Raw genomic sequence first — 16819 nt, 5'->3', positions numbered from 1 at the left:
ATAGAAAACACGTATGACAATTATACTCTCAACAACTTTTAATAATTACCATTATTATTATTGTTATTATTGCGTAGGAGTATAATTATCTTTATATTCATTATTTCTTATTATTCTAAACTCAACAAAACAATGGAATCAATATTCCAATACTTTATTTTCCACCAATCAAACAATATAATTAATCTTCCTGTAAATATTTTCTATGAAATATCAATTCCATTCTCCTCAAATATTTTATGTGAACCAAACGGGCGTTTACAAACAACGGAGTAAATGATTTCCATGTAAAAATAATATTCATATTCACGATAACTACCTGTTTGATTCACAAATTTACATTAAGTCATCCAAATAAAATCAACATAATTGAAAATATTTACCAAACAAGTCAAATATTATCTGTACTTGAGGGGTGAGAGTGATGTAGCAACTAGCAACTAGTCAAAAGATGAAGGGCCAAAGAAGAGGTGTGCCACGTGGCGCAATCATGCGGTTGAGGAATCATGCATGAGGAAGCTTCCTACTGAGTATATCCACCCAAATTCTCGCGATAATTTCCAACCTACCACCCATTGCCAATTTACCATAACAACTTAACGTATCTCATTCAAAGTAAACGGCGGCAACTGCTTAGCGATTCACCACCCACCGAACTTGGACCCACAGATTCTCGCCACGCGGCAACGCGCCGCTGAACATCCCGGCCGAAAGAATCTCCTGCCATCATTTTTTCGCTTTAATATTTTCGTGATGGTGTTATTAAAGCCAAAAAGAACTTTATTAAAAATTAAAAAGAGTGTGTTGTACCGTCCATATAAACAAATATTATACTAATATGTATTCTTGGAGACTTGGGGATCGTTTGGTAACCTTTTTGTTTTGTTTCGCTATTGATAATTTTGTTTAAGACTGTTGTTGAATTTTATAGGTTTATTATTCTTTATAGTACTACCTCCGTCCCATTTTAATTGTCTGATTCATTTAACGAGGCTTGACTGAAATTATTTTAATCCAATTTTTCATAATATTAAGTTTCGCATTAATATATAAAATTTATATATTTAAAAATTACATTAAAAGTACTATTAAACACAAAAAATTAAATTTAAAAATAATAAAAAATTACTAAAAAAATAAGCAATGAAGAAATAGTTAGTTTGACCAGTGAATAGTAAATAGGACAAGTAAAATGGGATAGAGGGAGTATTAGTTATTATAATATTATATAAAACACTCTTAACTAATATGTGTTGTTATCATCAATTTACCTATTATCGTAATCATTCATTTAATATTTTATATCTACCCCATAATTACCTAAACCTTTACTAAGTATATATAATCTTTATTTTCTTTAAATGCCATGAAAAAAGAAAACATCGAATTATACAAACATAATTACAGTACTCTAATGTTGTTCATTGCCAATATGGATAATCTAGAATCTCACAATTTGATTTGCATATTGTCCAATTTGTGGTTGCAAATTAGTTTGCGCACAAATTAACATTTCTATGAATGTGCTTAACATAGCACTTATGTTCTCTATGTTACAACCCTCAAACTTAGTGGGGAAATCTCGAGGATACAAGCTAATTAGTCACCCTAATAATGCAGGAACTAGTGAGCACTGAGTAGTGATCCGTGTAGCGTCATTGAAGATCAAGTCCTCCACCCCTGGTGGACACGTGTGTACCTCCTTCCAACTACTCCTTTTGTTGAGTTCCTAGAGTATCAAGAGCATCAACCACTTTATTTTGCTCACGGTATACCTCCAGATAGACACTTTTCAATCTTTCTCCAACCATCTAGCCACCTCCGCAATGTAACAACATATAGTTCATTTATGTTTCGGTCTCTCATTGATCCACAAATGACATTATGTTGACAATATGCATTTGCCATATGTCACACTCTTACCCTCTTAACTTTCACCATCGCAATCAAGGAGTCACTCTCAAAATTCAAATCTCCATATATCTAGTTTTAGTAAAAAAATCAATTAAATTATAGATTAAATATATTAGAGTTTATAGAGTCCTAAATTAAAACTTATCTTATAATTATAATTAAATCAACCGAACATTGAATTTAAACAACTTTTTATTATTCTTCTCTCAATTTAATTATTAACACATCTTATAATATATCCCAAGATAGTAACCTACTCATTATTCTCTTTCACCTATGCACATGTTTTAGTTTTATTGAAAAAAAAAAAGGAAAAAAAAAACTTTTCCCCAAACAAACCCTAGAATATCGCCTTCCGATATCAACGGAAAAATTCAATAAAGATCAGATACATATAATCCGGCCCAAAAACGGGCCCACGGCCCATCTTTCCTCCCCCTATATAAAGCGACATCGGCCAGCATGCAATTCTCGCTCAGTTCACAGTCGTGTAACGTTCTCCTTGAAATCATACCGAACCGTGCCCTTCTTCCGTCCCTCCTTGATCCTTAGCCGTTAGGTTTCCGTCCTTCTTTCTTCGCCGCCCTTTCTCGGAAAACCGCTTCTGTGCGACTTTCCGATATATAACACTTTTTTTTTTATAGATCTGCATGGTGGGATTTTTATTCGACTCTTAGATTTGCGTTTGGTTTGAGTTGTTTGTAGTAATCTCTCATTTCTAATCACAATAATTAACTTCTTCTGAGCGGTCGGCGTGGGGATTTCCGGGTCGATTAGGGGTCAGTTTGGGGCGGATTGTCTTTTGATTCAGGTGTTTTTTTGCTTCTTTTGAGGGGGTAGCCGGGGCTCCGGCCTCGGCGGGTTCTAAAGCCCCCACCTTTACGAAATCGGAGAAAAATACTGCTATAACACACCAATCTGTACAAACAAGCTACCTTTTCTTCCTAATTCTTTGATTCTTTTTTTTTTTCTCACTTTTCCGGCCGACCTTAAGCTAAACAGATCCATCGGGGAAGAGATGCCGGCCCTGGCATGTTGCGTAGACGCTGCTGTCGCTCCTCCTCCCGGCTATGCCTTCGCCTGGGATAGATCTCTTCCCGCGCCGGAGGCTCTTGTCTCCTCCGACGCACCTCTGCCAACAAACGACGTCCCTCCCACCGTCGATCTTTCCCATTGGTCTCCCGCCATGTCTTCTGCCCTTTACAGGATTGATGGGTGGGGTGACCCTTATTTCACCGTTAACTCGTCCGGTGATATCTCTGTTAGGCCTCACGGTGCGGCCACGCTCTCCCACCAGGAGATTGACCTTCTCAAGGTCGTGAAAAAGGCTTCAGACCCGAAACAATTGGGCGGGCTGGGATTGCAGCTCCCTCTAATCGTGAGATTTCCAGATGTGTTGAAGAACCGGCTTGAATCTCTGCAATCCGCTTTTAATTTTGCTGTCGAGTCCCAGGGATACGAGTCGCATTACCAAGGTGTGTATCCTGTGAAATGTAATCAGGATAGGTTTGTGGTGGAGGACATCGTGAAATTCGGGTCGTCCTTCCGGTTTGGATTGGAAGCCGGGTCCAAACCAGAGCTCTTGCTGGCGATGAGCTGTCTCTGCAAGGGAAGCCCTGATGCTCTCCTGATATGCAACGGATTCAAAGATGCTGAGTACATTTCACTTGCCTTGGCTGCAAGGAAGCTCCTTTTGAACACAGTGATTGTGCTTGAACAAGAGGAGGAAGTGGATTTGATAATTGAAATCAGCCGGAAAATGGCGGTTCGTCCGGTGATTGGTCTCCGGGCCAAGCTGAGAACCAAGCACGCGGGCCATTTCGGGTCAACTTCGGGCGAAAAAGGCAAGTTCGGGTTGACCACAACCCAGATTCTCCGTGTTGTGAAAAAGCTACAAGAATCTGAAATGATTGATTGTCTTCAATTGCTGCATTTTCACATCGGATCTCAGATCCCATCCACGGCCCTGCTCGCAGATGGGGTTGGTGAGGCCGCCCAGATTTACTGTGAATTAGTCCGCCTTGGCGCCTGCATGAAAGTCATCGATATAGGCGGCGGGCTCGGAATTGATTATGACGGTTCCAAATCAGCTGATTCTGAAGTCTCTGTTGGGTATACGCTCCAAGAATACGCCTCAGCTGTTGTTCAAGCAGTCCGCTTTGTCTGCGACCGAAAGGGCGTTAGCCACCCCGTGCTTTGCAGTGAAAGTGGCAGGGCAATTGTTTCTCATCACTCCATACTCGTATTCGAAGCTGTTTCTTCAAGCTCCAACAAGTTAATGCAGCAGCTTCCTAATGCCGGGCTTCAATCCTTCGTCGAGAGGCTTAACGATGATGCCCGGGCAGATTACCAGAATCTTTCTGCTGCTGCGATTCGTGGCGAGTATGAAACGTGTGTGCTCTATGCTGATCAGCTCAAACAGAGATGTGTTGATCAATTCAAAGAAGGGTCTTTGAGCATTGAACAATTGGCAGCTGTTGATGGGATTTGTGACCTAGTTTCAAAGGCCATTGGTGCTTATGATCCTGTCTGCACTTACAATGTCAATTTGTCTATCTTCACTTCAATTCCTGATTTCTGGGCTATAGGCCAGTTATTCCCAATTGTTCCAATCCACCGTCTGAATGAACGTCCCGGGGTTCGGGGCATATTGTCGGATTTAACCTGTGACAGTGATGGGAAGATTGATAAGTTCGTTGGGGGTGAATCAAGCTTACCTCTTCATGAATTGGGAGGAGGCAATGGAGGGCGGTACTATTTGGGTATGTTCTTGGGCGGGGCTTATGAGGAGGCACTTGGAGGATTCCACAACCTGTTTGGAGGCCCTAGCGTTGTTCGTGTGTCGCAGAGCGACGGCCCTCACAGCTTCTCTGTCACGCGGGCAGCTCCTGGGCCTTCCTGCGCGGATGTGCTCCGAATGATGCAGCACGAGCCCGAGCTCATGTTCGAGACTCTCAAGCACCGTGCAGAGGAATTCCTGCACGACGAGGACAATGGCGGGATGGCCTTCGCCTCCCTCGCCACCAGCCTCGCGCAATCTTTCCACAACATGCCTTACCTTGTTGTCGGCTCTACTTGCTGCCTCACTGCTGCCACCACCAACGGCAGTTACTATTATGGCAACGACGTGAGTGCTGCTAATCCTATTGCAGATTCCTCGCCCGGTGAGGATGAGCACTGGTCTTATTGTATCGCTTGAGTTTGTCTCGGCATCCCCATTTCCGCCATTTTTAACTTGTGTGGTTTAAGTTTGTTGTCTGAGGTTGTCGTCTTCTGTTTTATTAATTATTGGTTGAGCTATTATTGTATTTCCCTTTCTAGTAGTAGCAGGCCGGAAGGAAAGAAGGAATTGACTCTGTTGTTCAATTCCCCCTCTCCTCTGTTATCATCATCTTTAATAAACATCAGTTTCTAGTCACATATGCCCTTAGTTTCATGTATTGCTGCTTCATTTTATTCTCAACCTTTGCCTTCGGAACTAACTATCAGTTGAAACGGAACAAATTATTCAATTATTTTTTATCATATTATATTCTTCCACCATGTCAGAGACGTAGTTATGAGGCTTATCCGAACCTTACAATTTCTGTGGGTTTATACAGCATTGCAATAACTCATGGATAAGAATTTTGAAGGCTTAGAATATGGATCGTTGAGTGGAGCCATGTGAATTATGAAGGGTGTGGTCCTTGTGTCTTCTTCCTTTATAGACACTGGACCAATAAACATAGCTCTGCAACTTGGCCTCCCTCATTATTGTCCTACGTATCACGCATATATGCTCTTCCTTCACAATCATCATCAATACATACTAAAAATGGCATAAATTTAACTATTTCGGTTTGTATTGCGTTAATTCATATTAAAATTAAGGATGTTGCTCTAATGAATACAGAAAAGATAGTACACAAAGGCTCTTCTTCCTGGAAAAGTTGTAAAATTTGGGCAAACAAATAGCAGCAAAACAGATCTCTACGCCTCCAGAAGGCCAGTGGAGCTGGCAACTGCATTCGAAAGAATGGAATGAAATGAAATATACGTAGACGCTAGCTAGTCAGTCGCCACGCCTTTATGACATAATTGCTTTCAAGGCATCCTTCACGTAAGGGTATTTGAAAGAGAAGCCCAACTCCTTAGCTCTAGCCGGCACCACCTTTTGCCCGTCCAAAACCTAAAACGACATACACAAAATTGTTAGCTGTTTGAGATAGTCAGGTAAAAAAACTGTTAATGCAATTGGAAAGTCGGAAAAGCTATGAAAGCAGAGCTCTTACCACGGTGGCGCCTTCACCAAGAACGGTTTTGAGAGCAAAATCTGGTACTGGGAGCCATGATGGGCGGCCTAAAACAGATCCCAATTCATCGCACATTTCTGCCAGCTTTACAGGATTTGGAGCAGTTCCATTAATGACACCTATTAATGAAGGCAATGATAAAAACTATGTTCTTTTGCCAAAGAAAGATTGATGTTCCAAGCAGTGAACAAACATGTAAATCGAGCGTATGTTACCTCTGTATGATTGATTGGATAAAGCCTCATATATGAGGTTCACTAAGTCATCAATATGAATCCATGAGAACCTGTGTTAATATATAGTATTTACTAAGGGTTCTTGAAAGGGGACTAAACTAAGGGCCTACAGCTAGTAAGAACAATGCATACCACTGGCTCCCAGAACCCAAGGGTCCTCCAGCAAACATCATGAAGAGCGGGATCATTTTAGCTGCAAATGACAAACCCGACAGTTCGGGACAGTTAGTAAGAAAACTGCTAATACAATTGCAAGGTCAGGAAAGTTATGGGCCAGGCTTCTCCCAAGTAAACTTTTGCAAGCACATACAATATCCGAGGATATAATCTTTTTAAGAGGATTTGAAAAAAATACATGAAACCCACCTAAAGCACCACCATCTTTTCCAAGGACAACTCCAATCCGGATAAGTGCTAGCCTAACATCCTTACTAACTTTAAGAGCACTCGCTTCCCATTCTCTACAAACCTGATAAATGTGTTTTTAAAGAACATCAAGTTGGTTAGGATGCCGATTTATTTGAATTTATCAGTTTTCTGGATTACCTCGGCCAAGTAATCGTTTCCTGATGGACTTTGCTCATCAAATACTTGTGTCTCACTGGTACCTGTGATTTGAAAATCAGACTGAAACACTGTGGTCTTCTATAATTTAAGAAATCGAACTAAGAATTTAATATGAAACCGGGGTTGCATACCATAATAGCCAACTGCAGTTGCACTAACCAAAACTTTAGGACGAACTTCTTCTCGTGAATTGTTTATCAAATCTACAACCTACACAGAAATGGATATTCACCAGCTAAGAACACCAAAGATACCTCATAGATTAATACCAACTTCAGTTGGAAATTAGCTGTCTTTATGTTCTTTAGTTAAAATTTGATTAAGCAAACGGAAAATCAAACCTTTGATGTGGCCCTAATCCTGCTTTCTTTAATTTCTTTCTTCACCTGCAGTATGATAACAGAAGCACTATATGCATCATATTGCCGCTTGGTACTTTGTAATTTGATATGTTAACAACAAATAAACATATGAGGCAGCTGAAGGAGTGCCTAATTGCCAATACCTCAGCTGACCATCTTGTACTTATGGGCATTCCAGCCAAGTTTACAACAGCAGTTGAACCTTCAATGCAGTTTTTCCACTGAGGCTCCTCTGCAATTACAATTCCTGGGAAGTCTTTCTCTGCACATTCAACCAATATATAACTTTTGCATATATATAGAAGGGCAAAATGCTGTTAAGAAGTCAGAGCGATTTGTGTAAAAGGACAGAAGAAAGAAAGAAAGAAAGGCATGAACTTCATCAGATCATGGCAAATTAAAATAATCATTACCTTCTTACCAGGAAAAATTGATTGAGCTTTTGGTCTAGACCTTGTCAGGACACGAACTTTATGGTTATCTACACTTGAATGCAGCAAAGCAAAATCTTTATTTCATCAGAGTATGCAAAACATGAAGCAGTTTGCAGTACAGAAAAGTTGAAATTCATATATAACACATAGGGCTCTCAAAGAGAAGGCCTCTAGTACACCAAAAAGTTCCAAAAATCTAATAACAGGCATCTGTACCTTCCTGCAATCTTTGTACCAATCTTTTCCCAATAAATCCAGTAGCGCCCGTTACTGATACAATCATCTGGCTTGCCTGAATAAATTAAGAAGAGTACATATCATCACACTGTACCCAAACACAATCTTTCGGCTTCAAAAGACTACATTTTGAAGATGTATGATTATTGATTCATATATAGTCCCATTTTGGATAAAATCCTCTTGGACCTTAAAGAAAAAGAAGGATGGGATTTAGGATATAGCTAGGGTATGCTGCATTACCAGACAAATAAAATAACTATCTTAGAAACATATTAAAGTAATTGATCAGAGCAAAAGGGGGAAAGTGCCAAACACAAACACAGTACCTTCTGAGAAGAAACAGATTCACTGAGACACCAAATCCTCAATTTCGGGTACCCTTTTGCCTGAAACACAATCAAGAGTTAAATGGAAAGAAAATGGCAGCATAAAGCATAAAACTTTCGAACATTCATATAGAATTTGCAGCTTCTTTACTCACAGGGAAGGATTGGGAAGTGTGAAGAGGAGGAGATATGGAGGTTTTCCAAGCCAAGGTAGCAGCAGAAGCTCCTCTACAAAGCTCCATTGATCCAACAATTCTTTCGAATTGAATGTAGTCTACTTGCTTCTTCACGCTCCTTTCCTAGTACTCATTACCGAATCTCAAGAGGTCTCCTCGTGGAAGAATCGGAGCCACACCCACATCACGTCCATATCCATCATGCATTTTTTCCCCATTTAACTCCCATAAATATCTTTTTTTTTTTTTTTTTTTTTTTATGGAGTAGTTCTTAATTTTAAAATTTACATGACAGTACTATTTAGCAACGAACCGTGATATATAATATCGATAGTACATTTACAAAATTACCACGTATTATATTGTAGGGGCACTGTCCCGTACTCTCGACCCACTCAATAAACCTAATTCAAATTTGAACCACGAAGACAAGTGTTATTGCTCTATTTCACTACGCTCTTATTATATTCTAGTAACATATAAGACATACACAACAATATGTTTTATTTTAAATGCACATCCCATGTAAAAGATTTTAATAGTTTTACTAAACAAACATAACTTTGGTATTTATAGTTTAAATTGATTTAACCAATATAATATAACCTCCTTATCTAATGGAAGTTGAATTGCCTTAAAGACCTTACTTCCCCATCCAACAACTCACCCACCTTAGATTAAGCAATCTAAGTCAATATTAAACTTTTAAAAAAGTATATTGTTTGTTTAAAAACATTTATCTTGACCTTTCAAATAAAATGGTAATACCTTTGCTTGTAAGCCAATTTGGATGCTTACAACTTAACTGATAGAGTAATGATAACTAATATAATGAATCAACACCAACTAACTAAACTAACCATACTATTTTTGTAATTCAATTCAACAGAACAAGTTCTCTCTATACACATTAATACCACTGATGAAAATAGAACAAAATGGTTCCCAAATGAAGACTGAGTCTACTACAGAACATAGGCTCCTATAATATATCCTAAACTAACCAATCAACAGTACTCACAAATTCAATGATCTGAGGGGTTAGGATATCCCATATGTCTTGAAAAAAAAGGGTTAACTTTCATCTCTCATGTCTGATCTACCACTCTATATAGCTATTTGCATTTTGCACACCACTCATAGGAGTGATGCCATGCTATTTCTCCAGCCAAAGGATCTCCGGCTCATGCGTGGAGGAGTGAAGCTAAGCCCAAACATCTCTTTGAGAGCCTCTCCTTGCTCGGAGAAACCAATCAGCTTAGCAACAATCGCGGCGCTCTCTGTTACATGATTCGTGTCAGTGTTACTCCACACGCGGTGAGCTAGATTATGTCTCCTTCGCTTCGAGTTCAGTGTAATGCCCCATTTGTGGTAGATGGAGTGCCTTTCATCTCCCATTAGCCGTTTATGGATGAGCCTCCGAAGCATCTCTCTCTCACGTCGAAGAGCCTTAAGGCTGTCCAAAAAAAAACAATTATGGAATGGAGAGGGGAGAGAGGGGAGAGAGGAAGAGAGGGAGAGGCAAAAGCATATACCTTGATGCAAGTGTGAGTATTTTACCACCTTGGACAGCAGGGCTTCCATTGGCAAATGATTCCTTGAGGAAGGAAAGCCTTCTAACCTCTACCTCCATGTAAATGGAGTCCATTGGGTCACCTTTAAACAGCAGGAAAAAGTATGTCCTGTGGATCAATGATACATTGCAAGTCTGCCAAAGTTCAATTATCCGTTTCTGCAGCCTTTCAAACTCGAGAGGCCAATCCAAAGGATCCACCAGTGGATCCAATCCTACGTCTTTGACACTTCTTATGGACCGAGTATCCTGCATACCTGCCTCTTCAACCTTGAATGGAATTAAGCAAAAATTGTCAAAAAACGAAAGAATAAGCCACAGAAAGACGAACTTTGCAGCAGCTCAAAATGGGGAAACAAGAATCCAGACCTGATGAAGCTTAGCCATTTCCTTCAGACCAGCAACAAATGTGTCAACGCTTGGAATTCCCTCCTCGCCAGGGGCACTGCTCGTGCTGTTAAGCTCGTCTATGAAAGCTGTACCGTTGGAAGACTGTGAATCGTTTCTCGACAGTTTAGGGTTGTTTGCATCATAACCCACCGGAGGTTGCTTCCGGTGTTTCCTTTGGAAGCCTTCAGGTCTTCCGGGGAAGTCTTTCTCCAATCCATTGGGTGGGGTTGTCTCGCATTGTCCAACGATCTCAGGGTCAGATGAAAACGAATCAGACATAACATTGGCTCTACAGCTTCTGCTTCTGGTTAACCCCAGGCTTCTAGAATCCTTCATTTCCTGCTCTGTTGCTCCCTGAATGAAATAATTTCTTATAGGTGAGGGTGGTGATAACTCGTGATCAGAATCTGGTGCATCTCTGGACACTGGCAACATTCGATTATTGCTGTTAGGTAACTCAAATAATTCAGAAGCATGATCTGTACAAGACTCATCCATTTCTATACAGCGAAATTCCTTGCAATGCTCATCTGTTTCATCTTCACTCCCAATTGCAAGTTCCTTTCTCTGCTGTAGATGAGACGAAACAGAGTTTTCTCCATTTTCTGACCCAGATACCGAGCATTCATTGTCACAAGTGGTTTCTTCCAGGGGTTTAGATGAATAACTACTGCATTTGAGCTGCAACTCGAAGACATAAATGAATAAATCATATACTTCAGCAAAAATAGAAGAAAAAAAGAAGTAAAGCAATCTGTGAAACAATATTCAACTATTCATTCTATAAAAAGAGATAATACAAACCATATTGCTAGAATGCTGATCATTTTCATTCCTCTGCAGCAAATCCTCAACCCGTGATTGAGCAAGATCACGTTGTTTTGTTAGTTCTTTAATCTCTTTCTCCAGCTGCAGATATATAAAGTACCTTGATGTGAACATTCTATGAACCGTAAAGTAACAGGATTTAAAGCATTTCAGGTGAGTGATATAGAAGTGTAAACTACACTTCTAAAATCTTCAACCAAACAATTTGAACTTATAAAATATGCTGCTGTTCTGAGACACCAATGGCAACATAGATGTGTTTGGGCAACCTAATACACTAGAATTAACTTCTTACTTCCCATGCAACAAATGAGCAAAAGAAAATGAATGGAATGGGGAAACATAACCTTTTCGATCTGCACATCTTTTTTCCTTAGCAGTGCCACATGATCACAACAAGTTCCAGGTGTTCTCAGTTCACTCTCTAATCTAGCCAACTCTTTCTGTAAGTGCTTCACCAAAGCCTTGTCAGACATAACCACATTGACTTGTGCGTTGGTGGTTACTTCCTTCGCACAACAAGCAAATAAGAGAGTATTTCGTGATTGCTCAACATGACTTCTTGCAGGGCTTAATGTGCATATTATAGCAGTTCTAGCATTGCCACCCAAGGCAGGCTGCAGAATACGCGTTAGCTTAGAATCCCTGTAGTTGATGTGACCATTTCTCCCCTTACTGTAACATATCAAAGCGTGGTGTTATAAATGTTGAGTGTCTCATAAAAACTCATGCCAACTGAAGTCTCGATAATTTAGGAAGCACAAAGGTAAATGAAAAATAAACGAACTGTGTAAATGTTGTGTACAACCTTAACTTGCGAATGACAGTTCCTAAAGTGAGTAAACTACGGTTTATGTGACAGCCTTCCTTCAGTCTTTGACCAACAGATAATGCCTGAGATGCACGCTCACTTCCAGCAAGGTCAACAAAGTTCTGCAGGTAAAAGTTAATAAGCATTCTACTATAATCATGGTTCATCATCAGGAATTGCTGTGGACCGTAACAAGTAAAAGTTATCCATAGCATACCACACTAGCAGCTAGGGTCGTTTTGTTGTCCTTCCCTATAAACTCGCGAGCAGAGCTTTCAATTGTCTGAGGAACAGCCAAAACAAAAAAACGAAAATTCCTTAATCCAGAATAAAATTCAAATAAATAAGAAATAATTGTAAAGTAAGGTAATGCACATTCATACCAATCTAAGAATTTGATGAGATCTCGAGCTTGTTTCATTCAGGTAAGTCTCCCCGATTTGTCTTTGACCTGCAAGAGGCGCAAGAACACGTGAAAAATGGCAAAAGTTAGACTATGAACTGGTAAACAGTAGAGTCCTTAAATAGTATTTACCACATACCTTCACAGATGGATAGGAGCTCCTTGAGATGACTCCAATCTCTCAGAGTTTCTTCTGTGAGTTTTTCAACAATAACTCCTTTCTGATGAAGCATAAATCCTTAGAAAAAGTCACATAACAACAGATCAAAGCAAGATGACCGAACTCACCTCAGGATCATCAAGCAGTCTTAGGGGAGAATTATCTGAGCTGAGGAGGTCGCGAACAACTTCATTGTAGATTTCTATAGCAGAAAACTTCAAAACAAATGCTCGTTCTTCATGCTGGATAGCAGAACCAAATATTACCTCTAATTATCCCCCTCCACAACAAATGTACAGTGACACATAATGTCCAAACACGAACATTGCAAGACCAGTATTAGTAAAAAAAAAATTACCTTTTGTATATAATCATAAATATCCGCCACAGTATACTCTGTGATTCCATTCATGGTGTATGTCTTTCCACTGCTGGTTTGTCCATACGCAAAAATAGTTGCTAAATTGAAATTTTTTGGAAAGGGAAACAGTAAGTTGCCTTCAAAGTGATGAATTATGCAATCAATCAGAGTGTGAAGGCAAGAACAAAGTACTCACAATTGATACCGCTAACAACTGAAAGTGCAATGTCTTTCGTTCCTGCCTCGTACACTTCTCTTGTTGAGCAGTCACCCCTGAATACGCTGTCTATCTCAGGAAAGGCCAGTAAAGAAGAAGTTCAGAAATTCAATTTTGAGAATAAAAAATGACAGTTCCAAGCCAAAATTCAAAACTTCACAGACTAGTTACCAATTAAAATTGCACCAAATGCAAAGAACAAAATAGAAAACTTTCTTACCAAATGTATAAGCACTCGGAAACCCAGATCGCTCCTGAATGCTGTTCCTATACAAAACCGTAGTCTCATTGATGCATTCCCAATCTGAAACTTCATTCCTCGAAATCTCTTTTTCACTCAGTGGCCTCAATCTCACTAACACCAAGATCTTCTCTTCTCCACCCCCTTGCATTTTCTCCCACTTCATCAACTCTTCTCCACCAATGGCTCCCATTTCTAACCCCTCAACCCCCACCCCCCACCCCCAACCCTCCTTTTCTCCCACACCCTTCTGATACAGCTCAAATCACTTTAAAAACAACAGACCCATGACTCACAAAACACCTAGAAGAAACTAAACAAACAATAATAGCCTTTTGCTACACCATCATACTGCCCAAAAAAACAAACCGCATTTAAGGATGTTAGCCACAGGGTAGTTGTGAACAGCCGGAATGGGTAGAGAATGCATTTTAAAGCAGTAAAAATGAGAAAATTACAGCAAGCATTAATGACAACAAACTAGCCGGTACACACTATTAATTCCCAAGTTAGATGTGATTAAGCACTACACTTAACCTTTGGTATCAAGTACAACAGAAGCATATTATGAATTTATGATTCCATTTGAAAACAAAGTTGGAAGCTATGGCAGATAGCTTTGCTTCCTAGGGACCCATCTCATACCCAAATATGGGTCCCAGAGGCCATATATGCTTCAAATCAAAGCAATTTAAGCTCCCAAAACCATGACTTCCCCATCCCTCAACAAGGGGCTGTTGAAGCTTCGAACTTTCAGAAACAGTGGGCCCCAACCAAACATATACTACATAAATTGTGTGTGCATCAACGAAGAGCTCACCTTCTGGCTTCAGTGTCGTTTCCAAGAAAAGCCACTGTTGAACTGAGAGTTGGATAGAGTTTCCCAAATGAATGGTCAGAATCCTCTGTGCTTCAATTCCTTTTCTGGATTGGAGAGCACATGAAAAAAGAAAAAGCAAAAAAAGAAAACAAAAATATATCCGTTAGATACATCGAAATACTAAATTCAGAACAATAAAAAAACTGCTTCATTAATCATCATGACTTGAATCACCCATTTCACCTTTCAGAAAAGGACGAAAATTATATTAAAAAAATATCATTAAATATTTAAATATTATAAAAATATCAGATCAATTTGCTAAAGAAGCAGTTTCGGGTTGCAGTTTGCCAGTTTTATATTTATTAATTAAAGTTACATTTTTGGAGAAAAAAAAAAATTTCCGGCGGAAAAATTGTGAAGTCGACTATGAGCTTCAAGCTGAAAACTTTAAACGATCGCTCTCATAGAAGTTGGTGAAGCTTTACGAAAGCGTCGAATAAAGCAAATAACTTCAAAAGGAAAAAATATATATAATAATAAATTTAATTTAAAACAAAAAAAAAGCTAAAAGAAACAGAGATTGCAGTGGCAATGGCAGCACCGCAGCATCTTTACCTCCATTATCTCAGAGATCTTTTCAAGATAATAAAAAGAAAAGGAAAAAAAAAAGTCGAATTCACATTTGAAACAGTTATGGATCTCTCTCCCCTCTGTATATGTGCGCATATGCACAGGGGAGACGATGAAAGAATAAAAACGGTAACTGTCGGAGTGTCCTGTTTGGTAAGGCGTCAACGTCCGTTTTCGTGCGCCGGTGCGATTGCGGACCGACAGCTGGCTGACGATTTTACCCCTTGCTTTGATTTTGCGAAATGTATGGCGAATGGTGACCCCCACGTGCCCACGTGGCACCGCCATATCGGTGCATACTTTATCCATCTATTGCCTGGAGAGAAATATTCATTTTTCCACGACCAAATACGTGACTCTATTCTGCATTTTCTTCTTCTCCTCCTACACCGAAGGACCCCAAGCTCCTACCCACAGAGTATTTAAGAGACTGTAACTTAAACAAAGTTAAATTAGTGCTTATAAAGGATCTGTTCACTTTAGACATAATTTAAACATTGCTGCTGAAGTTCGAACTTTGATCTTTTTTTATAAATACTATTTACTGAATCAGTGAACTAATTCCTGCAAGCTATTCTGCATTATTTTCTTGAAATTGGAAGTAAACGCATTTGAGGTAAGAGTATTTATATTTTACACAAAATCATTTTAACGTCTTCCACTCTATCTATCAGTTTGGTAATCACGGAACTTGTCAAATACGATGAGCAAGACGACGAAGAAAATGAAAGGATACGACTAAAATGGGCTTATAGATCCAGCTATTATGGGGATTTCCTATTCCCAAAAGGGAATCTGGAAACTAAATCCTGTCCGCAATTCACGCATCACTGTACGCTGCCACTTTTTGCACTGATCAGCTCATCAGACAGACGTGAGACGACAGTAAAATTGCACTTTGACGTTTGACTGAGAAAGAGTATCAACACTAAAATAATGGGTGCGGTATATCATGTGGACTCATGAGGAAAGTGAAGACTCAAGAACTCGCCGCAAATGGAGGTGAATTATTATTATTGTGGCGTTACAAAAGTGAATTCTGGTTGAAACTGCAAAGTAGTAAAGATGCCGTGATTCTTTTTTTTTTTCTGACAAAAGGGTGGCTTTAATTATTAAGACCCCATTATTTGTTGGGCATGCTGGTAAACATTTGTTATAAGTTGCCGGGAGTTAGTTACTGCACCCAATATTTTCACTTTTTATACTCTCCAATCTTATACGTTGTAGTACTTTTCTTACTAACTGTCTTAAATAAATTAATAGAAATACTTTAGTATAAAGTTTTATAGAAAGAAAATAGTAATTTGCTTATTAACTAAATATTTGGTGTAAAGTTTTATAGTATGACAATTAATCATACTCCGTGAGAAGCGTAGAAGTCTTCCAAAACGACTAACTTCTGTGAACTGTGAAGGGGACATATCACATATTGGGGCCCCAGGCAAGAAGTAATGAGAAATTGAAAACTTCAAATAAGGTTGTTTTTCCTCACGCATACCATGATATTTCAAAAATCAAATGATCACTGCCGGGCCACCTGTTCGCTCCCTTTTTGCTTTCAGTTTTCTATTTTTAATGTCTACCAGCCCTCAACAACTATTGTCCTTTCTGTTAATAAAGATGAGGTGAATATATCACGGAGTAAAATTTAGTTTGTATATACATTGATTGATTCAGTATGTATTTCCAAATAAATACTCCGTAATTTGAAATTATGTTAAAAATTACTGATCCCCCCTAAGAAGTAAATTTCTTAAAAAATAAGTAGTTTGTGTATAACTGAAGAAACAGGATTTTCGGTAAACTTTAATGATTTATTAACTAGACTACAA

General features: G+C 39.1%; 3 protein-coding genes across 3 annotated transcripts; 1 reads left to right on the top strand and 2 right to left on the bottom strand.

Annotated features, from left to right (window-relative positions):
- The first annotated feature begins 2382 nt into the window (after positions 1–2382).
- LOC116032565 (arginine decarboxylase-like) lies at positions 2383–5334 on the top strand. The gene has a single exon (XM_031275196.1). It carries the CDS (start codon positions 2933–2935, stop codon positions 5111–5113), a length of 2181 nt encoding a protein of 726 aa, XP_031131056.1. The 5' UTR covers positions 2383–2932; the 3' UTR covers positions 5114–5334.
- A 383-nt stretch (positions 5335–5717) lies between these two features.
- On the bottom strand, positions 5718–8737 carry LOC116032566 (epimerase family protein SDR39U1 homolog, chloroplastic). The gene is made up of 13 exons (XM_031275197.1): positions 8530–8737; positions 8375–8434; positions 8025–8100; positions 7796–7855; positions 7518–7636; positions 7354–7398; positions 7144–7222; positions 6992–7053; positions 6812–6914; positions 6578–6638; positions 6425–6495; positions 6189–6328; positions 5718–6085 (listed from the first exon to the last, which is right to left on the bottom strand). The coding sequence occupies exons 1-13, from the start codon at positions 8614–8616 to the stop codon at positions 5984–5986; spliced, it is 1065 nt and encodes a 354-aa protein (XP_031131057.1). The 5' UTR covers positions 8617–8737; the 3' UTR covers positions 5718–5983.
- Positions 8738–9384: 647 nt separating this feature from the next.
- LOC116032266 (kinesin-like protein KIN-7E) lies at positions 9385–13742 on the bottom strand. Its single transcript, XM_031274756.1, has 13 exons — positions 13514–13742; positions 13273–13362; positions 13074–13174; positions 12844–12957; positions 12695–12776; positions 12536–12603; positions 12370–12435; positions 12150–12274; positions 11689–12016; positions 11318–11422; positions 10493–11194; positions 10086–10393; positions 9385–10006 (listed from the first exon to the last, which is right to left on the bottom strand). Exons 1-13 carry the CDS (start codon positions 13725–13727, stop codon positions 9688–9690), a joined length of 2622 nt encoding a protein of 873 aa, XP_031130616.1. The 5' UTR covers positions 13728–13742; the 3' UTR covers positions 9385–9687.
- Positions 13743–16819: the final 3077 nt, after the last annotated feature.

This window comes from Ipomoea triloba, chromosome 10 (assembly GCF_003576645.1).
Source record: "Ipomoea triloba cultivar NCNSP0323 chromosome 10, ASM357664v1".
NCBI classification, from domain to species: Eukaryota; Viridiplantae; Streptophyta; class Magnoliopsida; order Solanales; family Convolvulaceae; genus Ipomoea; species Ipomoea triloba.
The sequence above is the reverse complement of the archived record's forward strand: the minus strand, read 5'-3'. Positions and strand labels throughout refer to the sequence as shown.

What these genes read in the sequence shown, in the direction of transcription:
- LOC116032266 (XM_031274756.1), bottom strand. Translation starts at nt 13,727, where the DNA reads ATGGGAGCCATTGGTGGAGAAGAGTTGATGAAGTGGGAGAAAATGCAA. An exon ending in CTCATCAAATTCTTAGATTG is followed by an intron (nt 12,436 to 12,535) that starts GTATGAATGTGC and finishes GCTGTTCCTCAG; the next exon opens with ACAATTGAAAGCTCTGCTCG. An exon ending in ATCAGCATTCTAGCAATATG is followed by an intron (nt 11,195 to 11,317) that starts GTTTGTATTATC and finishes TTCGAGTTGCAG; the next exon opens with CTCAAATGCAGTAGTTATTC.
- LOC116032566 (XM_031275197.1), bottom strand. Translation starts at nt 8,616, where the DNA reads ATGGAGCTTTGTAGAGGAGCTTCTGCTGCTACCTTGGCTTGGAAAACC. An exon ending in ACACTTCCCAATCCTTCCCT is followed by an intron (nt 8,435 to 8,529) that starts GTGAGTAAAGAA and finishes ATTGTGTTTCAG; the next exon opens with GCAAAAGGGTACCCGAAATT. An exon ending in TTGGGTTCTGGGAGCCAGTG is followed by an intron (nt 6,496 to 6,577) that starts GTATGCATTGTT and finishes ATATTAACACAG; the next exon opens with GTTCTCATGGATTCATATTG.
- LOC116032565 (XM_031275196.1), top strand. Translation starts at nt 2,933, where the DNA reads ATGCCGGCCCTGGCATGTTGCGTAGACGCTGCTGTCGCTCCTCCTCCC.